We start from the raw sequence: 22359 nt of genomic DNA on the forward strand, positions 1-22359 counted from the left end.
CGCAGCCTGGCAACGCTGCAAGAGGCAAACGGGGGTCTGCGAGCTTAGCGAAGCGGTGCGCATGCGCATTAAAAACGGGGTGGCGACGGGGTGTGGGGGGGGTGCTTACGACCGGTTGCGCATGTGCATTTGTACGCGCGAGGCTCGAGACTCCTTTGGCGTGGGACCTAGGAGGTGCGTCAGAGCTGTGCGCCTGCGCAGCCGCAAAGGGAGGCGGGAGGAAGCGAATGCGTTTTCCTCTTCGGCAGCGCCATTTTGTATTCCCTCCGAGCCGCCACAGCTGGTGCCAGCGAGTGGAGGGGGTTCCGGAGCGAGTTGGGAAGTCGCGGAAGCGAGGATGGCGGAACCCGGGACCGGGTCGGGCGACCCCGCCTTTGGTCCTGGCGCCTCGGAGAGTGGGACGCGGCGGCTCAGCGACCTGCGAGTGATCGACCTGAGGGCGGAGCTGAAGAAGCGGAACCTGGATACGGGAGGCAACAAGAGCGTGCTGATGGAGCGGCTGAGGAAGGTGAGGGGACCCGGGTGGCGCCGTGGACCCGGGCACGTAACTACTCGCGCAGACTCGGGCGGGCCTTCCCACCCCGAGGTCCCCCCCACTTCGGTCTGTGCTGTCAGTTACCGAAGCAGCCGAGGCTGTGTGACCTTGGCCAGTCGCTGCCCCTCTCTGTGTCTCGCTTCCCACTTGCCACGGGATTTGCAGGAAGCCGGGCCTTGTTGAGTAATCGGGTGGCTCTGGACACGTCTCCATGATGACCTTGCACCTGCAGCTGTCTTTTCCGCCACCCCAGTTTTACTCTTCTGGGGAATCTTGTCAGTCAACCCCAATGTTGGCTCTGCCCAGTGCCTCTGCACAGACCATGTTCGCTCCCAGGTCCGGTCCCCTCGCGCTTCCCTGGTCTTGGAGCCTAGTTGTCATCTCGAGTCAGCGTAAGATGTCACTTTCCTCCCCCTAGACAAGAAGTCTTGTTTAGTGCCCTTCAGCGCTTGACACAAGCTTGCCTCTGTGAAACAGGGTCCTTGAGGGTTAGGGACTTCTGATTGGCTGCAAGTGGAAGGCGCCAGAATACTTTGAGGGAAAATTGGCCAGCGCTTTCTTCCTCGGCCTATGTTGTTTTTTCCTTATCAAAAACCAGCGCCTCCCCTCCCACGCAAAACTTAATTTTGGAGAGCTACTGTGGCCCAGTGTGGCCTTGGACTTGCTGTGAAGCCCAGACTAGCCTTGAGCTTTTGGTCTCCTGCACCCCCCCCCCCCCCGCCCCCTTCACTTCCAAAATGCTGGAATTAAAGGTTTGCTTTGTTATGGGAGGCCTTTTGAGCGCCCCATTCAGCTCTTTGCCCTGCCTGAATCAAGGCCAGGTTTCCTATCATCATCCCTGTGTTTGATGAAAGAGCACACAAGGTGAGCAGTCACCAACCCTGATTTGGGGTTAATACTTGGATTTTGTTCTATTTTTTTTGTCTTGTATTGGGGATTATATCTAGGGCTACAAGCTGCCAGGCCATGTATGACCACAACCTGCTGACACTGACTCTGCAACCCAAGCTTTCAGCTTCCCTTTCTCTAGGTTTTGGATCTTGAGCAGGGAAGGGGAGCTGGCTGCTAGATGTGGTCTGAAGCCAGATTGTGAACACTTGCAACTGCAAAGTTGCTTCTTAAAGAACACTTTGTGCCAACCCCTCCTAAAAGATAACTTTATTTAAAACTCCATACTCTTTCCCCTCAGGCATTTAAGGAGGAAGGACAAGAACCTGAGGAGATTGGAATCAGCTGGGGAGCTGCGAGCAAGAGGGCTGTAAAAAGAAACACCAAAGGTACCTACCTGCCTGTGCTTGACACTGGGCCTGGGGAATGGGTGTCAAGACGAGTAACTGCTCTCTGTATGTGTAATATGCATACTTAGATGTGCATGTGTGTGGGACAGCCATAGTGTTGCATTGTGCCCACCTTAGGTTTTGTTTTTGTCTTAAGGTTTATTTTTTGTGCGTGCATTGTGTGTGTGTGTGTGTGCTTGCCTGCATGTGAATGCACATGTGTTTGGTGCCCACAGAGGTCAGAAGCAGGTCTTGGACCCCTTAAAACTGAAGTCAGGAATGGTTACCAGTCTCCATGTGATTCCTGGGAGCTGAAGCCCATCCTGCATGACAGCAGTTAGTGCTCTTTCTTAACCACTGATCCATCTGTCTACATAGTGATTTGGCTGGGCTGCTGACCTGTGAGGACCAGTGTCCTCCATCTTCAAACCCCAGCACTAGGATTATAAGTACCCTCATGCCCAGCTCTTCACGGGTGCTGGGATTGAGCCCAGGCCCCCAAGCTCACAACAGAAAATGTTTTTGCCAGCTGAGCCATCTGCCCATTTCCCTGAAATCAGGTTTTACCAGTGGCTTCGAGGACAGCTTTTCATCAGCATTCTAGGCTGAGGCAAGAGAAGGGCCAATTCCAGGTTGGCCTGGCTACATGAGACTCTTAAGGGCCAGATATGGTGGTGCATGCCTTTAATCCCCAAACACCACTGCTCCAAACAAACCAATAACTGAGGGCTAGTGAAAAGGCTCAGCTACTGAAGGTAGAAGCTCCTGAATCTGAGAGTTGTTTGATCCTTGAGACCAGAAAGAAACAACTGGCTCCCAAAAGTTGATCTCTGGCATCCACATTCACACTGAGGCACATATACGTCTAACTGTGCTCACAGAGACAGCCATAATCTTTTAAAAAGCACTAACCTGGAGGCCTAGTATAAACCTGGCTGCTTGTGTTGCAGACACTTGCCTAACCTGACACAAGCATATCAGATCAGTGGGCAGCATTGTCAGATGAGCCTGGGGGAGGTCTGGCATGGTTGATAGGGTGCCTCCTTGAGCAGAGCTGTGCCTGTCCATCTCTGGAGGTGCTCAAGAATGTGGTGTTTGGTGTGATGTCCTAGCCCATGGCTTCCAGGCCAGGCCAGAGGCTCTGTGATGGTAGAAGTGAGGTTTTAGCCCATAAGACACTGTTAGTGGTTCTCTGAGCACCACTTTCTGGCAGAGTGGGAAGAAGTTCCAGGAAAGTCACAGTCACTCCCTCTCACAGTGGGGCTGGCTCAAACAAGGGGTTTGGAGTGGGCACGTGATTGCCCTGCATTTGTCCCAGAGCCTTTCAAATAGGTGAAATCACTGCATGAAGAATAGTTCTGACCTGTTTAATTCTTGTTGAATTGGGTAGTAAATATGTCCCTTGTACTGATGTTAAACAACCATTGGTATGTCCTTTCTATGTCCCATGAAGGTACTGCACCCACCACAGAGGGCTTGAGTATTCAGAGTCCTACTCTCCGGTTGAACTGCTCTGAGAACCATAGAGGTTATCTGGTTCTGAGAATTTAACCAGAGCCACCAGGCACTGCCTAGGCATCAAACTATAGTCTTGGCCAGGATTTGGATATCTAGTCAAAGTCTTAAGGATTATTAAAAGTTGACATTTCTTTCTGTGTCTGTGTGGATTGGTGTGCACATATAGGAGGTACAAGGTTAACAGTGGGTTGACCTCAGTTGTTGTCCTTGTTATTTCATGGGGTAGATTCTCACTGGCCTGGAGCCTGCTGATTCAGCCTGGCTGGTTGACCATCAACTTTAAGGATCCTCCTGTCTCCACCTCCCCAGCATTTCTCAGATGACATCTACCCTAACTAGTTTTGTGGGTTTTGCATTTTATTTAGTGTGTGTATGTGCATGTGCGTACCCGTGAGGGCATGTACACACATATAACACAGTGCAAGCACAGAGACCAGAGAGGACTATCTAGGAGCCATTTCTTTCCACCATGTGTAATCCAGGAATCAGACTCAGGTGGTCAGGCCTGGCAGCAACTGTTTTACCTACTGAGCCATCTCATACCCCTTTTAGCCCCCCTCCACCTCTCCCCACCCCCGCTTTTGTCTTAACATTTTAATAACTGTGGTGGCCCACATGAGGTATCAGAGGACAGCTTTATACAGTTGATTCTGTGGGTTGAACTTGGCCATTTGATTCCAAAGGGAGAGTTGGTATTGTTGGGGATGGCACCAGTGGGTAGCTGGATCAGGAAGCTGGATGGTCATGTTTCCATCCATGCACAGGAAGCTGAAAGAACAGAAATGAAGTGAGGCTCTCAGAGCCTCTCACAATGACAGACTTCTTTAGCAGGGTTCCTAAACCAGCAGTTCTCGGTCTGTGGGTCACAACCCTTTCTGATCAAATAACCCTTTCTCAGGGGTTACCTAATACCTAAGACCATTGGAAAACAGGTAATTTACAATTCATAACAGTAGCAAAACTACAGCTACAAACTAGCAATGAAAATAATTTTATGGTTTGGGGTCACCACCACAGGAGGAACTATATTAAAGGGTGATAGCATTTTGAAGGTTGAGGACCACTGTCCTAAAGGGTTCCTAGTCTCCCCAAACAGCGTAGTGAACTGGACACAAAGTGTTCGGATACCTGGCATCTGTCATTCAAAGCTGGCAGGGGCTTTTATCCACTGGCCTGGGGCTGCTGATTCAGTGTCCAACACTTTGTCTGCACCTCCCCAGCCCTGGGATGACAAGTGGATCACCACACCCAGCATTTACATGGATGCTGGGGCACTGAGTTCAGAGTCCATGTTAACCACTGAGCAATCTCCCCAGACAACTGTTCTTTTAGCAGACGATGTTCAGGTTTTGTTTGTGGTGTTAGGTCTTTCCCAGTATTCAGTGTTTGGAAGTTGTTTGATGTGTTGGCTGTTGAAACAATAAAACAGATGGACAGAAGGCCTCCGGGTTTGAGGACCCACTGTGTTTACACTGTGGTAGTGTTGAAGTCCTGTGTGATGCCGGGGTGGAGGGTTGAGGAAATGAAGAAGCATCCTGGGCATTGCATGGTAATCATATCCATCAGAAATGATGGCAACTACAAGAGGCTGCACCTGATGCTGCTCCCTCCTCCTCCCAGGTGTCAAGCTTTGAGTAACTCTCAAGAGCTGCCTCTGTCTTCCTTGGTATAGTAGGACACCCTACAGAATTTGTTTGTTTGTTTGTTTTTTCCACAAAACCCTTAGTGGTGTTCTGTGTACTGCAGATTTGCCCACAAAACAGTTGTGTAGCTGAGGGGGCTCCATCAGCAGAGCTCTTGCCACAGAAACATGAGTGTGGGACTGAGCTCAGATCCCCAGTAATCATGGGAAACCAAGTGTGCATCCATAACCACAGTGGTGGGGAGGTAGGCACAGGAGGGTCTGTTGGGTTTGGTGGTCAACTAGCCACGCTGAGTCAGTTGGCTCCAGGCCGACTGGTGAGGTACAGGTGAGACCCTGTACTAGGAAATAATATGGGTAACAACTGAAGACCCGTTGTTGACTCAGAACACCCCGTGCAGCTGTGCACGTATCTCACATGACCAGTGCTAAGTTGCAGAGTAAGCATGCAAGCAGGTACCAGAATGCAAGTAGACCCCATCAACAGTCCAGTGTGTCCACAGACAGCACTGCAGGTGTCCCACAGGCTTGCATAGTCCAGCCCAACTAGCAGTGAAGTTTCTATTCTCAAGTGTTTGTTGCCTGGTGTGATGGGGAGGCACAGCTGCAGACCAGCCTAGCTTTTTTTCCCCTCTGTTTTTTGAGGTGTTTAGTTTGGGACAAATATGAGCTCTCTTAAAGCTATTTTTAGGAAAAGTCTGAGCACTGTGCTATGGTGATTGAAGCCTTGGCTTAGACACCGACCAAGACAGAGTCCCTGCAATATGGGCAAATAGCTAACAACGTGGAATTGTATTGTCCCCTGTCAAAAAATTGAGACTGACTCTGGTTTCTAACCCAACTGACACTATTCTATAACTAGGATCCAAGATGGAGGAGGAGGGCAGCGAGGACAACGGCCTGGAGGAAGATTCCAGATATGGGCAGGTGTGTTGGGCCTGGGGGCGGCACATCTTCCCATGCCCTAGGGTCTTGGTGACTGACATCCTCACTCCCCTCATAGGATGGGGTTGTGATTCTTCAGAGTTCACAAGACAGGGACACCATGGATACAGGTGTGCCAGATGGGATGGAGGCTGAGGACCTCAGTGTGCCCTGCCTGGGGAAGGCCAACACCGTCAACCAGATTCTTCATGCTTTTGATGACAGTAAAGAGTACGTGGCCGCGCAGCTGGGACAGCTTCCAGCTCAGCTCCTGAAGCATGCTGTAGGTAACTTGCAGCCACGTGTGTGCCAGCGGCCCCAGGGGCTCAGCATCATGGCTACCTAGGCCCTGGTAGAAACAGACCCCGAGTTTAATACCTGGTAGGGACTGTGGGCCAGTGACCACTGCTGCAGCATAGTGCAGGGAGTGCTGTGGACTCACAGGAGATGGGTGTGTGGGTGGCATGAAGGCTGTTCAGGTCACAAGGGCTTTTAACTGCTCTGGAAACACACTCAACAGAACAGTCTGTTACCTGGTGGTGCTGCTGTCTGCTCTGAAGACCTGAGGCCAACCCAAGTCTGCAGGTTGGCTTTGCTGATGCTCACAGTTGATTCCAGTGGTATTGTGGTTTTGTTCTTGAGGGACTTGCTGAAATTGAGCCTCAACTGAGGTCAGGGAATATAGGAACATCCAATGGGTCTTAGATAAACTGGAGGACCTCTGCTCAGCATAATCTGAGTGTATGGCCCTGTGGAGGCTCTCTGGGCTGCAGGAATTATCATGGATCCCAGGGTGAAAGGAGAGCAACACTCCCGGTCCTCTGACACACACACACACACACCCGAGCATGCACACAGCAATAAGTAAGGGTAAACCTGAGGTAGTAGAGCTGGAGTAGCACCTGTTGGGGTGTGAGTCTCCTGTACTTAGAAATGTTCTCACTCAGCCAGCACATGCCTGAGAACTGCCATGAGCCTCAGCCTGGAGTGAAGGGTGACTCTGCTGTCTGTCCTCAGCTGAGCTGACACAGTGATGGGCACTGGTGAGGAGTGGACATAGGTTGTGTAGGAAGCTGTGAGGTACAGGCTGAAGTGTTCACAACTCTGGCCTCCATGAAGTCATGTTCTGATTCATTTGCCAGGTGGATGAGGAGGTCTTCAAGAACAGTCTGGAAGCTTCTGTGTCAGATCTTAAAGTAACTCTGGTGAGTGGAGTCTCCCTGTGGTTCTTGCAGTTTAGGAGACACTGATGTTCCAGAGGAGACTGTGTGTGTGTGTGTGTTTGTAAAGCACAGGTACACTGGTTGGTTACCCTGTGGCAGTTGCCTGAGGGACAGTTAGGGGAGCAGTTGTACCTTGGCTTACAGTTCCAGGGACTTTAGTCCAAGGTCAGGTAACTTGCTATATGTCTAAGAGGAGGCAGACTATTATGGCAGTGGAAGAGTATACCAGAGAAGGCTGCTCCCCTTCATGTAGGCCAGGGAACAGAGGGAGGAAAAGACAACAGAGGCCTCTCCTTCCCCAGCCAGTATCTTCATGTTGTATGTTCACAATTCACCAAAAGGAAGCATTGGTGGGACCAGAACCCTGTAGTCTAGTCACCTCCAACCTTACAGTGTGATACAGATGGTAACTGGAGCCTGAATTTGGAGGCTGACATAGGGATTGTGGAGATACTGTGAGGTGGGGCCAAAGGGCCAGACAGCTGGGTTCTGTAAGTGCCTGGGTGGTTCCCAGAGAAATCCAGGCTTGGAGTTAGAGTAGCTGAGTTCAGGGATGAACTTAGTGTGGTGGTAGCCCTGAAGCAATAATGGGTATAGCTCCTGGTGTGCAGAGATGCCTGTGCTGGAGACTGTGAGGTCCCAGGCCTCTGCAGGGAGTGCAGCTGCTGTCCTGAGTGAGGAGGCAGGCTTCCTTAAGTCCCAAGCTCACTGGGAGAGGTGACCACTGCCTAGTCTCTCTGTGTCTTTGCCATTGGCTTCTTTGTAGATTAGGGTTCAATTTCAGGCCCAGAGGGGTATTTCAGCCTGGTGCACAAGAGCACTTTTTCAAGGTGTGTCCACTGAGAAGCCTCTAAGTGGATGAGGCCTTGGTGATAGATGTGTGCATGGGATCTGTGGCTGTGTTATTTGGAGTGATGTGTACCCTTCTATTTTCTCTCCAACAGGCTGATGAAGAAGCCCCCATGGAACCAGGTACTGCTGAGACAGGCACAACAGTGTGGTTTGCGCCCCTGCTGCTCGTACTTAAGTCCTGTCTGTTCTCAGCTGTGTTATGGTTTCATAAATCACCCCAGTGGTGGACCATCCCAATCGCACAGGATCAGAGATTGGAAACCCACTGTATCACCAGATCTGTGCGTGTGCTGTGGCAGCCCAAGGCAGTCTTGGGGGCAGATGTGCCGCTTGCATCAGGCCATGCAGAGTGGCTATAAGTGGCCACAAGGTGAGGCAGCGAGTCCACACACAAGACAGATCTTGTGATACCTTACCAAGCCAAAGTCATGGGGTTGATGCAGTTCAGGCAGGCTGAGGCTGTGGTAGGGGACTTACCCCAGAAGCCACCAATGCCAGAAGATAAGCAGGTTTCTGCCAAGATGTTCATCATCAGCCCCTATGGACTGCCATGTTCCCAAAGGTGAAGAGCGGTTCAGTAGCCTTGGACTGTGGTGCTGACCGCGCGCAATCCATCAAGCTGAGAGCAGCAAGCTCCTCAGTAAATGGTGACTGCCATGGCTTCAGCACTGTGGACATTGGGAAGGAATGTGCTTGATGGAAGACACAGGCATGATGGAACCTCTGAAGAAAGCCGTGGAAGCTGCGCTGTGGTTGTAGGGTAGAAGTATGGGGGGGGACCCACCTCTGCCACTAGTGCAGGCTGGGGGTGCCATGGCCGTGGGCGCAGGTAGGGTGCAGGCGCTGTGTAGCGGGTTTTCCAATCTCTGTGTAGCCAGCAGTTCTGTCGGTGTGAGCAGGGCCGCAGCGCCCGAGCCGCAGTTGTGATTGCTTTATTTCCCTGGTGATTAAACCTTGTGCCATTCTATTCCTGTTAAATCCGTAGAAAATGAGAAAATACTCGACATTTTGGGGGAAACTTGTAAATCTGAGCCAGTAAAAGAAGAAGGTTCGGAGCTGGAGCAGCCCTTTGCCCAGGCCACGAGTAGCGTGGGGCCAGACAGGAAGCTGGCGGAAGAAGAGGACCTATTTGAGAGTTGCAGCCACCCGGAAGAGGAAGAGGAAGAAGAGCAGGAAGAGGAGCAGGAAGAGGAGCAGGAAGAGGAGGGAGATTTAGCTTTGGCCAGCAGCAGCAAGTCTGAGTCTCCAAGCACTCAGTGTCAGTGGAGCGAGGCAGACGCCCCGTTAGCAGTAGTGAAAAGGGAGCTGGCAGATGCGCCGGGTGGAGGTGGAGGTACTCTGCACAGGCGGAAGCGCAAGCGAAGGCGGAAGCTTCAGGCGCAGGCAGAAGCCCTGGGCACAGGTGGAGGTGCCGGGATGAACTGCGAGCCTGTAGGGCAAGAGGAGCCAGTTGAACAGAGTAGCACGGCTGCCCAGCTCCCGGAGGCCACCAGCCAGGAGCTGGTGCGAGCGCCCACGGCAGCCCTGAGCCCTGAGCCCCAAGATAGCAAAGACGACGTGAAGAAGTTTGCTTTTGACGCTTGTAATGACGTCCCTGCGCCTCCTAAAGAGTCCTCAGCCAGTGAGGGCGCTGATCAGAAAATGAGGTTTGTTGATTCTCAGTCCTAGACCAGACGCTATCTCCTTTCATTGTCACTAGGACACACATGAGCTGTTAGAGCCTGCAGTCGGCAGCCACACTGCCCAGCTAGCTCCTTCAGGCAGCTCAATGTCTCTGCATATATTTAATGGGTGATTGGTTTTCCCTTACTCAACCTGCCATGGTTGGGCTCTTAAATTGATGACTGGTATCGTCAGCTAATCTGAATTGCTCTATAGGGATTTGACATTGTATGTGGTCAGATTTTTCAACATAAACTCACAAAAGGTGTCTGTCAGTTTAATGTGAGCCTAATTCCCTGGTAGGTATTCAGCTTGAGCACATTTCTATTGTAAAATTCGTTCACTTTAGCTTTTCTGTGTTGCAGTAACATTCATTTTTGTCTCTAGCTCTGTTAAGGAAGAACAAGATATAAAGCCAGTCATTAAAGATGAAAAAGGTAGGTCTCTCTTGTCCTGTTGCCATGTGGTAACCCAGGGAGGGGATGGGCTCCAGGCTGCCACACGTGCCAATTGTCCAGGCACATGGCACTTCCCTGAACCACTGTCAAGATTCTGAGTGTTTGTGTGTGTTGTTCTGTGTTGTGCATCATGGTAGTATGTCTAGACAGGAACACCTGCTCTGTAAGTGGCAAGGAGGCACCTATAAGACCCCTTGAGCCATCTTTCCAAGGCTTCTCTGCCATGGGGGTGTTGCTCTGATTATTTCTTGAGTGAAGAGCCTGCTGGCTTCATGTAAAGTGCCTGCAGTGTGAGCCCAAAGACTCTTGATTTATCCCCGGTGCCATGTAGAAAGCTAAACAGATGTGCATCCTTGGAGAGGTGGTGCAGGAGGAGCACTGAGCTTCACTACTCCACCAGTCCAGACAACTGTGAGCTTCAGGTTCAGTGTACTGTGTCTCGGAAAGTAAAGTAGAAAATTATTTGAGGAAGACCCTTGGCCTTCACACTCATGCACAGGCATGGCAAGGGAATCTTGCAGTTTATGCCCCATGGGGATAGGTCCTGCCACAATGGTGCTGATAACCTCCTCTCTCCAGGCCGTGCCAGCTGTAGCTCAGGAAGGAACCTGTGGGTCAGTGGGCTGTCCTCCAGCACCCGTGCTGCTGACCTCAAGAGCCTCTTCAGCAAGCATGGGAAGGTAGGGCACCCTACATCTGCCTGCTAGCAAGGTGGGGTTGGAAAGGCATCTCGCTTCCTAGCTTTTAGTGTCCATTTCCTCAGTGTTTATATTTTCTCTTATTCATGCTGAAGGTGGAACCTGGGACTTAGTGCATGCTTGTGACATGCTCTGTCACTGATTGGACCCACCCTCTTGGTATGAATTTGGGGAAGACTCTTGTAGCCCTTGGTGGCCTGGAACTCACTGTCCAGACCAGGCTGATCTAAGACTTGGACCACTACTCCCAGCTCCCCTGCCCTGTCATTCTGAGTTCTCACAGTTGGACCGTCTGCCTCCTTCCATATGTGGGACAGCTGTGGTGACAGGCTTGTGCTACTACTTGAGTCCTGAGGGCAGAGATGAGTTTGTAGAGTGCCTCCCTTTGGCTGTCAGGAAGTCCTGGGGTTCATACCCAGTACTACATAAAGTAGATCTTGGCATTCCTAAGGTGGAGACATGAGAATCAGTTTTATCCTAGGCAACATTGTGCTTAGAGCACCCAGGTTCCAGCAGAGAGTAGCTTCATTCTATCTTGACTCTTCTCAGGACCATGTGAGGACAGTTCCCTCTGAAAGGTCCTTTAGAGTCTAAAGCCCAAACATTATTGTGTGCTACTGATCAAGCTGTTGGACTCTATATCCTTCAGCCTGAAGCACTAGAAACTTGAGCAGGAGACTGGGTTCAGCTTCTCAAGGGGATACACTTGAGAGCTTCCCTCAAGCACTTGGGGACAGAAGAGATTACCCTGCGATAAATGAGTCTGAGCAGTGGTACACAGTACTCTGGGCAAGTGCCTGGGCATGGGTGTGGTCACTGCAGAAATCTTCATTATCCCTGGGTGCAGTCCTAGGCACCTTTCCCACCCTCAGCAGTTGTCATACCCACTACAGGTGGTGTCCTAAGACAGACTCTTAGACCATAGTTAGTTTTTGGTTGTTTGGTGCTGCTGTCCTCCATGCACTTTGGTATGTACAGAGGCACCTACACCCTGAGAGCCAGTGAGTATATATGTGTCTGCATAATTCTCGAGAAGGCCAGAAGCATGAGGACAGCAGGACGAAGGTCAGGTTTCACATACAGTGGTCAGAGGGTGTTCCCAAGGCTCAGACTAGGGGTGCAGCAGGCCAGTATGTATCTAGACACAGCCATACCTCCAATATATGAGAAAATGCAAAGGCTTAGAACTGGATGGTGTTGCCCTGACTTAAGCGTTGTGTTCCAGGACACATGCTTCTTTGTGTTAGATACTTGGTGCCTGGGGTTCAGAGGGCACATGGTGCCATTCTTCTCTCCGACTTGGGTCCCAGGGCACTATGCCCCCAGGTCCCATCTGTTTGTATGAATTTCAAACCTTTTGGTGCAAGTGTTCTTCTGGTTGTTTGACTCTCTGGATGCTGTTGAGCACATGTGTATGTCTGCAAGGGATGTTCTTGTGCTGGAGTATAGCCCCAAGTTCCAGAGCACAGGGTGATGCCAGTTCCTGCTTTGCCGTGTTTACTTTAGCAGTTATGCTTGACACTAAAGGCTCAGGTCTGCAGCCCACTGCCCCAGGCTCTTCCTGCCCTCAGGCCTCCTCCCTTGTGCTTCCTGACTAAGGAGGGCAGCCTTGCTCTTCAGTGGACAAACACGCCCCGTCCAGCTGCACTTGATTTTTGTCTTTTTCAACTACCCACTGCCTTTTTCTCCCTACATTTTCAGTTCATTCTCCCTCCTTGTCTTGGAGTGTTTTCAGAGGAATACATTGGGTTTTCTGGGCTCTGCTTTTCCTGCTCCTGTACTAGGGACTCACATCGTGGACCCTCTTGGAACTCTGCAAATCATTGTTTTCATGGGATTGAGGCAGGTGCTAAGTCTGTGGCCTTGGACTGGTGCCAAGTTCCCTGCCCTTCCTCACCTCCCCAGCCCTGGTTGCTATCTCCCAGTTCTTTTGTTCCATTCTGGTAGATTTCTTTTGCACTTTCTGCCACGGTCTCTACTATTCAGTGCCAGTCACTGTCTTTCAGTTCAGATGGTTTGAGGGTTCCCTACACCTTCCTGACATAGTGGGCTACTTCTTGGCTGAACAGATTCTGACGTCCACCAGGTTTGTCCCATTTTACCTGTGGCTGGGCACAATAACCCCCTGTCCATGTGGGCAGGTGTACCAGCTGCTGACTGTCCTGTCTGAACTGTGAGGGTCCCTCCTGCATAGCTCCCCATGCTTGAGTCAAGGTACCACCATTCAGTTCACAGCCTCTGCATTTTCTCATGTCACCTGTAACCCACTTAAGTTTCCCTTCCCTGTCCATGTCCTGAAAACTCCGGGTCTGCAAAGTGTCAGCCCTTCCCTATGGTACAGTGGCTGCTGCCTTCAGGGGGCATGGCAAGGAAACTGGGGCCTGGCAGGGGTCAGGTACTACTGAGCAGGCACTTTTGGCTATGCAGGGTCTGACTAGGTTTCATATCTATCCATGTGATGCTCTACTGGCTCCGTCCGTGTACTGTTTGTCACCGTAAGACAAACTGCTCTAACAGATGAAGATGCTCTAGAATCTACAGAGGTCGACTAACTAGAGCTGAGTACCAAGGATAACAGCAGTGCTGGGTCTATAATAAGCCCTGTGATTTTGTGACAGAGGCTAGATGCATCTTTATATAGGTGTGTTCTTTCCCTTGGAGGTCATCGGAGCCAAGGTGGTCACCAATGCCCGCAGTCCTGGGGCTCGGTGCTATGGATTTGTGACCATGTCCACGTCAGATGAGGCCACCAAATGCATCAGCCACCTACACAGAACTGAACTACATGGGAGGATGATCTCTGTGGAGAAGGTGAGGTGTCTGGCGGTGTCAGCCCTAGCAATAACAGGGTTGTGTTGCTCTCATGTCCACCACCACCCCTTTACATTCTAGGCCAAGAATGAACCCTCTGAGAAGAAGTCGTCAGACAGGAGAGCGTGTGACCAAAAGGAGAAGGTGCCAGGGCCGGACAGGCCTCACCCTGTGAAGATCAAGACGGAGAAGTACAGTGACGTGGCGGCCCTGTCCTTTGGGGACCCAGTGCCCTTATACACCCCACTTCCTAGCTGGTAGCCATGGCACAATGCAGTCCTAGTCAAAGCCTAGAGCCAGACAGCTTGTTAGCTTTTTCTTCTTAGCCATGAGAACTTTCCAGACTTGGAAGGGCTTCTTGGGCTGACTCTTAGCCCAAACATGCGCCAGCTTTCCCAGCTTGCAGCGCTGGTTGCCACAGTATGGACTTTGAGCAGGTCATCTGTCCTATCCTGACAGATACCAGGTATTCCCTTTTTTATTTATTATTTTTTCTTGAAAATAACCCAGTATGTCATGTATCCTTACAGCACCCTGAGATGCCTTAGCAGCTTGGAGCCCAGAGCCTCAGGATTGCTTTTGCCAAAGGACGTGGCTTATGTTTTCAGCAGAAATAGGCACAGATTTGGAGGTCTGGCGAGTGCCTGACAGTCTCTGTTGTCACCATTGAGGAGACTTTGGCAGGAGGGCTCTGCTGTTGGGTGTCACATGGGTAGTGTCAGTGCAAGTGGGGCTGGGCTTTCTATGCAGGTCATTGGGGAACAGGCTGGCCTCGAGTGCTCAAGTACCATAGTGAGGATGGCAACAACTAGCCATAACACTGAGAATGTCAGTGTCACTGGGATCAGGCATCAGGTCATGAGTGTGGGGGAGGCAGGCTCTGGGGAATACCCAGCAGCTGTCCACCAAAACATAAGTGAGGTCACGACTCACTCTAGGAACTCCTGGCTATAGCTATGTGGCCAAGCATGGCAGGTGGTAGGCACAGCATGCAGAGGCTTATTCCAGTGCTGCCATCTTCAGGTCTGGTAATAGAAGAGTGGTTTTTTTTTTCTGCCAATGAAAGGATTATGAGTGTTACCAAAAATCTTCCATTATATGATGCCTGGAAAACCTCTTGGGCTCGGAATCTCATTAATAAACAAATTTAGGAACAGACTTATATGCAGCCGGGCAGTGGTGACGCACACATTTAATCTCAGCACATGGGAGGCAGAGGCAGGTGGATTTCTGAGTTCGAGGCCAGCCTGGTCTACAGAGTGAGTTCCAGGACAGCCAGGGCTACACAGAGAAACCCTGTTTCGAACCACCCCCCCCCCAAAAAAAAAAAAGAAAGAAAGAAAACAGACATATGCAAGCCTGTAGGTGTGATGTATAGAGTTTAAAGGGAGAACAGGATCACTGGAAATCTACAGATGAGATGCCAAGAAGAAGGAGAATGGGGGAAGAATAAGGGCGCCCAGAGCAGAAGGGAGTGTAAAAAGTTCAGGCTCTTGGCAGCAGCTGAAAGGGGCAGCTGAGAAGAGAAGAGACAGCAGTGTGCTCTGCCTCAAGCAAATACAGAAGGCAGATGCAACCTACCCTACAGTACTAGCACTCCATTGAGACGGTGCTTCTGGGAAGATAGAGGGCCATGCCTAGGTAAATACATGTGTGCTTGGTGTGTAAGAGTCTAGAAACTATGGGAAGCAGGTCAGTCCAGGCTCCCTAAGTTGCCTCTGGACTGGCATCATGGGTACTCTGCCCTGCTTGTCAGCATGGAAGTCAGTTGGTGTTAGTTTATTATGAGATAGTGTCTCACCTTATAGCCTAAACTGGCACAGAACTCAATCCTGCTTTAGTCTCTCAAAAGCTAGAGAGACAGGCTTACCCACTATGCTTGATTAAAATTATTTTTCTATAAAAGTATAAATATTTTAAGGTGGCTCAGCTGATAGGGTACTTGCCACCAAGCCTGATGGCCTAAGTTTGATTATTAGAATATGCATGGCAGAGACAACCAGTTGTCCTCTGTCTTACATGTGTACATTGTGGGTCTACCCACACATGAAAGCAAACTCTTGGCTGGGAGTGTAGCAAGCCCTGAGTTCTGTCTATAGCACCATGAGGAACCAAGTATGATGTTACACCTGTCATCCTAGCATCTAGAGACAGATGAATCAGGAGTTTGAGTCCAGCCTCTGGGTTCACTGAGGAGCTGGGTTTCAGCAGCACTCTGCCCTGATGTTTCCAGCTTTTTAGGCTGCCAGAGGGGATCAGGAGTGGTGTAGGCCACAGATCCTCCCTTTTCCTGCTGGGTGGAGTTGTGTGGTTCCTGTGGAAACCACTGGGAGCTATAGCTGACTATTTTCAACAGAACTGTGATCAAGAAGGAAGAAAAACTGGAAAGAAAGGAGGAGAAAGGGCCAGAAGATATTAAAAAGGAGAAGGATCAAGATGAACTCACACCAGGAGCTGCTGGTCATTCTCGAGTCACCAAATCAGGTAAGCAACATCTTGGATGCTAGTGGAAGACATGGAAGCCTGATGAGGCTCAGGGTGTCATGGGCAAGAGGCAGGCAAGAGTTGTCACTTGGCTGGGTCAGCTGCAGACCATGTGATGGAACTGAAGGATCTGTTCTGTAGATGAAGCCTAGTGGCCCTGGTCATCACCCCACTGCTTAGAACTGTTGTCAGAGAGATTGTGATCAAGGCCACCTTGAACAGCCTAGTGAACCCCTGTCAAAAAATCAGAGCATCAGATGTACAGCAGACTGAAAGTGGAGTCTAGTAGTAGTCCACACAGGAGGAAAGGGGGCTTGCTCTACAGCAGAAGCCAGCCCTGACCCTGGGCTGGTCGTCATTGGACACAGGGTTGTGTGTGCAGTTTCTCTGGGGCCCTGTCCTGTGAAAGGTATGGTAGATAACCCTAGTGCACAGGCTGCTCTCAGGGTCCAGGCAGGAGGGACATTTTGGCCCATCTTAAGATGAGTAAAAAGCTGATAGTCATAGCCCACCTCTTCCTGGGACAGTTCCTGATGTGTTTGTGAATTTACCTGTGCTGTATGTGTGTGGGTTTTTTTTTTCCACTGAACTCTAGTTCCAGCTAGCATTCAAGTGGTTCTTGAGTTCTAGGGTCTGGTTCTCAAGGCCAGTGTTGAGCCATCTACCTGGCCCCAGTTCTTGTGTTTATTTCATGCTGTTTGCTCCCATGTTATAGTGATTTATTGTACTTCCTGTTGTAGAGTTTGCCCAGGGCTGTTTCATCTTCTGTTGAAACCAGTGGCTCCCCTTCCTAATGCTGGAGGGAGCTGTATTGTGCCATGTGGCTCCTTACCAGCAGCTAGGGACACTCTTCTCAACAACAAAAGCCAAGAGTTTAAAATAAAACTAAAATTGCTGGGCATCTTTAACCCCGGTACTCAGGAGGCAGAGGCAAGCAGGTCTCTTGAGTTCAAAGCCAGCCTGGTCTACATAGTGAGATCCAGGCTAGCCAGGGCTACACAGAGAAGCTCTGTCTTTAAAAAATGAAATACCGCTGCTTGTGTGGTGATTCTCCCCAGAGTCACCACCATCGTCCTAGTACTTACAGCCAGGGCAAAGCAGTGCAGTGACACCAGCCAGCTCCTTGGGGACAAATGGGACGACGCACTTGCCACCCACTGAGGAAATGTGCCCATTGCTGGGAGATACATTCATCAGGGACACACTTGTTATGGTTTGCAAGGCAGAAACAGCATTGAAAACTGAAGAGGGCCATGGACACAAGGCTGAGGTATAGAGTACCAGTATGCTCATCATGGCTGTGCTTTCCCTGCAGGAAGCAGAGGCATGGAGCGTACAGTCGTGATGGACAAGTCCAAGGGCGAGCCCGTCATCAGTGTGAAGGCCACAAGCAGGTCAAAGGACAGAGTAAGCATTGACAGGCAGATCTCTGAATTTGAGGCCAGCCTGGTCTGCAGAGAGTTCCAGGACAACCAGAGCTACACAGAGAAACCCTGTCTACAAACAAACAAAGATACTACAGGTTCAGAAGAATCTTAGTCTAAGCATGAGGTATACCCTCCCCTCTATCTGGAAGGTCTGGCTTGGCTCTAATCTGATGTTGGATTTTTTGGCAGGGGCTCTGCTACAATCTGTATCCTAGGCTGGCCTTGAAATTTTAATCCTGCTGCACCCCCAAGTGCTGATGTTACTAGTGCCCATCCCCCAAGCAGTTCTGTAAGGTTTAGAATAGCCTGACTTTAGATGTCCTGTGGCACCTGTCACTACTCTTTGGTGAATACTGAAAAGCATAGTACTTGGGATCTAGGCAGGCTGGTGTGTGCCAGGCTGGCTGTGAAACCTCAGAGAGACCCTGACCTTCTGCACTGTGCTGCAGCTGCTATTGGAGCCACAGCACCCTGCCTATTTGGTTCTCACTGAGTTGTTCTGGTCAGCAGAGCTCCAAAAGTCAAGACCGAAAGTCAGAGGGCAGGGAGAAGAGAGACATACTGTCATTCGACAAGATCAAGGAGCAGCGGGAGAGGGAGCGTCAGAGGCAGAGGGAGCGTGAAATCCGGGAGACAGAGCGAAGACGGTGAGCAGGGTTCTGGCGGTGACTTGCCTTGGATCTTGTCTGCTTGGAAGTAGTTCCTAGTACCATCAGATAATGTGAGGGTATTGACCCTCCCATGGCAGAGAAAACCAAGGCCTTGGCTATACATGGACCTTTGGCCTCTGCAGACCCTGGTGGGAGGGCAGGGACTCAGCCAAGGCCTCTGGAGTCTGGACAGGAGGCCAGAGGCTGAGCATGGGCAGCACTCAGGCCACAAACTGAGGCTTCAGCCACCCGTGTGCAGGGAGCGGGAGCAGCGAGAGCGGGAGCAGCGTCTGGATGCCTTCCAGGAGCGACGGGAAAAGGCTCGCTTGCAGCGAGAACGGATGCAGCTCCAGTGCCAGCGGCAGCGGTTGGAGAGGGAGAGGCTGGAGAGGGAGAGGCTGGAGCGGGAGCGCATGAGAGTGGAGCGTGAAAGGCGCAAGGAACAGCAGCGCATTATGCGTGAGCGGGAGGAGCTGCGGCGGCAGCAAGAGCAGCTGCGTGCTGAGCAGGAACGGCGGGCACTGCGCAGACCCTATGACCTGGATGCTAGGTGAGTACAGATACCAGTCCCGCCCCCCTCTCCCCAGAGGACAAGCATGTAGTGCTTTTCATTGGCCAGGACCTTGTATTGCCCAGCCACTCAGGGAGAGGCTTGAGGATCCACTGTTGTGCTCATGCAAGTATTCTTGCTGACAGTCAGCTCCCAACAGCCATCCTGAGGTACCCTTGGCAACTGTGGGATGCTGCTGCTGCTGCCACCTTGAATTAAGTATTTTTGCAAAATGCACACCAGGAGAGACGATGGCTACTGGCCAGAAGGGAAGCGTGCAGCCTTGGAAGACAGATACCGAGACTTTCCACGGCCAGATCACCGCTTCCATGACTTTGATCACCGGGATCGTGGCCATTACCAGGAGCATGTCATAGACAGGTGAGCATGTTCCCCTGCACCAGCTCCAGCTCCCCAGACATTATCCAGTGCATGGTGACGAGTTCATTGCTTCCTGGGGACCTCCACAGGGCAGCCACAGGTGGCACTGGGGAATACCAGGTCTAACACCGACCAGGTGGACCCACACCAGGCACCCTGTGCCTGCCTAACTCTTAGTATTCACATGGTGGCTCCACTATCCTCTCATATCTCCCAGTGGACCCTTGGTTGGGCAGGACAGCCTAGCTTTCATATTCTAGAGGAGGGAGCAGGTTGTAAGGGGTGAGGGGTCACTGACTTTGATCTTACTGGCTGGACCTGCCTCCCCTCAACTGTAGTCCCTTTCTTTCCCTGAGGACTCCTCAGACTCCCCAGACTATCTGTATTTCAAACTATCTTAACCCTGTGCATGGATGGGAATGTGTGGCAAAGCCTGCCTGGGGCAGCTCCTAGACAGTCTCTCTCAGTTTCTCACCTGTTGGAGACTTACTTCCTGTTCTGTCTTGGTTCCCACCTCCAGAGGAAAGCCTTCCACCTACCATTGCCATCCCTGGTACTGTGTCCTAGCATATAGCCAGTGCTTGGGGAAAAGCCAAATCTTTTCCCCAAGGGAGACTTCTGCTTCTACCCCCACACACCCACCTGCACACGGCCATACCAATGCCCTGTTCCCTTTGCAGGCGGGATGGGTCCAGAACCAGAGTGGAGGAGCGGGATGGGCAGGTAAGTCCGAGTAGCCACCTGTAACCCCCTGCTGTAGGGTGGGGGAGAGGGGCTGCTCCATTCTGAGTCTCATCTAATAAAGACTCAACTCAACTAGTACTTGCTTGGGAAACTGGTGTCTTTGTTCTGGAGACCTGCATTGCAATGGCAGCTTTACAGCCCTGTGGGGAGTTGGCCATAGGCTTTGCCCCATCTGATTTAGCTGGTTGCTAGGGTCCTGACAACACACTGTGGCCCAAGTCTCCAAGGAGGAGGTTGGGTCCTTCAGGATGGGCTTGGGTCAAGACAGGGATTTAGAAGTAGATCATCTCCTGGGGGCCCCCAGAGCATGTTTTCTCATCACCTGTCAGGAAGGCTGGTTTTAAATTACCAAGAGAGCCCTGGTGGTTTATGCACAGGCTGAGCTACCATGTTCAGCCCATGCCACCTCCTGCAGAGCCACCTCTTAGGCATGCTTGCCATCCAGCCTTGTAGCACTTCTAGGGGACATGGATTTTAGCTCAGTGTGAGCAGAGGCATGATAGAATACAGAAGCCAAGCACTGTGGGCAGACCCAGAACCCATGCTCTGTCTCGTGTGCCTTGCAGTACTACCCAGACGACCAGCACAGCCATGGAAGGCTCCTAGAGCACCATGCTTGGGATTCCGGAGACGGCTGGCATGGCTACAGCTCTGACAAGAAGTTGAATGAAGGCCAAGGGCTACCCCCTCCCCCCAGGTAAGTATTCTATATAGGAGGAACCTGAGATGGGTTTCTGGGGTGTTCTCAGAGGGAACTCGTGAAAGCACCTGCTATCCCTGGCTGCACCATAGAGACAATGATGGCAGGTGTGAACCTTGTCCCTGTTCTGTGGATGGCAACAGGGTGTGAATCTTCACTGCAGTAGGAGCCTGTCAATGCATTGACAGGCAGTAGGAGCACTCGTGGTTAGGTGGTTTGAGGTGGAGCACAGGCTGGCTTCCACATAGTCCTCTTGCCTTAGCCTCCCAAGCACTTTCCTGCTTCCCTGTTACATACTGTCTGCTGTCAGTTCCTAATTCCAGCCTGGATTATACTGCTTTCATTTTGGAAAGCACATACTACCAGCAGCCTGCCCCTTACCCACCCAGGTCTTGTACCCACAAATCCACCACCATGGCTTTGCAAGCATATACGGTGAAATGCACACATACACTTGATCTCAGTGAACACCGTGTCCTGGAGACCCTTCCATGTTGTGGTGTGTTTGGAGGCAGTGCTCCTGTCTACTGTCAAATTCCATGCTGTGGACATTCCCATTTTCTACCCATCAGGCAGTAAAGCAAAGTGTTAATGTGCTCCCTTTTAGCTGTGGATCATGTTGCCAGCACATGCCCATGTGTTTGTATCAGCATGTTTCCAGTAGTGGGTAGGCCCAAGTGTCGACCACTGTGGCTTCTTGTGGCCCTACTGTGTGGCTGCCCTGGTGGTGCCTGGTGTCCTCATTGCCCACCCCTGGTCATAGTCTGACTTTGAAGATGTCCTAGAGTTGGGCTCACATCTTTGGTGTGATGGGAAGCGCCTGGGGCAGCCGTTTGTCACCTTGTATTTGGCAAAGGGTCAACCGAGAGTGGGCAGAGCACAGCTCACAGTTGGAGGAGCAGCAGGTTCCTGTCTGGCACAGTGCTGTGGACACAAACATGACGGGCCATGAACACATACGGTGGCGAGGTACCAAAGGGTTGCAAGGAATGGGTGAACGCCAGGCCTACCGTGCAGGCAGAGTCCACAGAGCTCTCTCTCTCCTGCAGGTGCTGAGCGGGGCCTTGCAGGAGGACCTGGGCATGGGCATGTGGCAGCAGGCCGGGGTGGCATGGCTGGGTAAGAAGATTTCAACGTCTGCCACTGCCTTCCTCCTTTCTTCCCTCTACATGTGTGCACCCTGGTTGGGCTGGCATTGGCAGGCATGGCCCTTGCAAACTATCTGCCTTTGTTCTAGGCAAGGCAGCTTTGCACACGGTGGACATTCCCAGGGCTATATTGTGCCCAGTGGTAGACTGGAAGGTGGTGGCATGGCCAGCCAGGACCAGGGTGGCCGAGTTCCCAACCCCCACCCTCACCCCCACTTCACCCGCCGCTACTGAACTGCTCTGGACCAAACCCTGCTGCTGCAAGTAGGCAGAGACTGCAACTCCAGCCACCTCCCACTGTGGTACCACTAGCAGTCACAGGCTCTGCCAAGTGTCGATGTGAACTCACTCTCCTAGTGTTTTTAATAAACACAGTCCTGTTCTGCTGTTTGTAAGACAAGGTTTCTGCTGCCGGGCATTCTGCGTCCCTCTGATCCATTCTACCCTGCCCTGTTCTTGTGGCTACAGCTCTGTCCTGCCCTTGGCCCATGCTCAGGGTCCAGGTATTCTGCCCCACATCTCAGACATGGCGGCGCTGGAATCAAAGCTCAGAGGCTGTAGTGTTAGAGACAGCTGCAGAGCCGCCAGCTGCCCTTTCTTCAGGACCAGTACAGAAGCCTGAGCCGGCTTTCCCTAGCAGCCTCCTTGAAAGGCCGCAGCCTGGTGGTGCAGGCA

At 51.5% G+C, this 22359-nt stretch overlaps 1 protein-coding gene across 2 annotated transcripts; it reads left to right on the plus strand.

Moving 5' to 3' along the window:
- Positions 1-116: 116 nt before the first annotated feature.
- LOC110312435 (scaffold attachment factor B2) lies at positions 117-22084 on the plus strand. Of its 2 annotated transcripts, none has more exons than XM_029471170.2 (21): positions 117-508; positions 1725-1812; positions 5835-5899; positions 5976-6179; positions 7039-7101; positions 8064-8091; positions 8957-9617; positions 10021-10070; positions 10671-10771; positions 13451-13600; positions 13682-13791; positions 15957-16084; positions 17400-17491; positions 18019-18158; positions 18421-18711; positions 18955-19092; positions 19773-19815; positions 20403-20533; positions 21393-21505; positions 21586-21655; positions 21774-22084. In XM_029471170.2, the coding sequence occupies exons 1-21, from the start codon at positions 122-124 to the stop codon at positions 21916-21918; spliced, it is 3198 nt and encodes a 1065-aa protein (XP_029327030.1). In that variant the 5' UTR covers positions 117-121; the 3' UTR covers positions 21919-22084. The 2 variants fall into 2 exon arrangements, with proteins under 2 accessions (XP_029327030.1, XP_021041674.1); XM_021186015.3 differs by having other exon boundaries at positions 118-508; positions 18022-18158.
- Positions 22085-22359: the final 275 nt, after the last annotated feature.

Source organism: Mus caroli, unplaced genomic scaffold (assembly GCF_978045245.1).
Source record: "Mus caroli unplaced genomic scaffold, Mus_caroli_1 scaffold_18, whole genome shotgun sequence".
Classification (NCBI taxonomy): domain Eukaryota; kingdom Metazoa; phylum Chordata; class Mammalia; order Rodentia; family Muridae; genus Mus; species Mus caroli.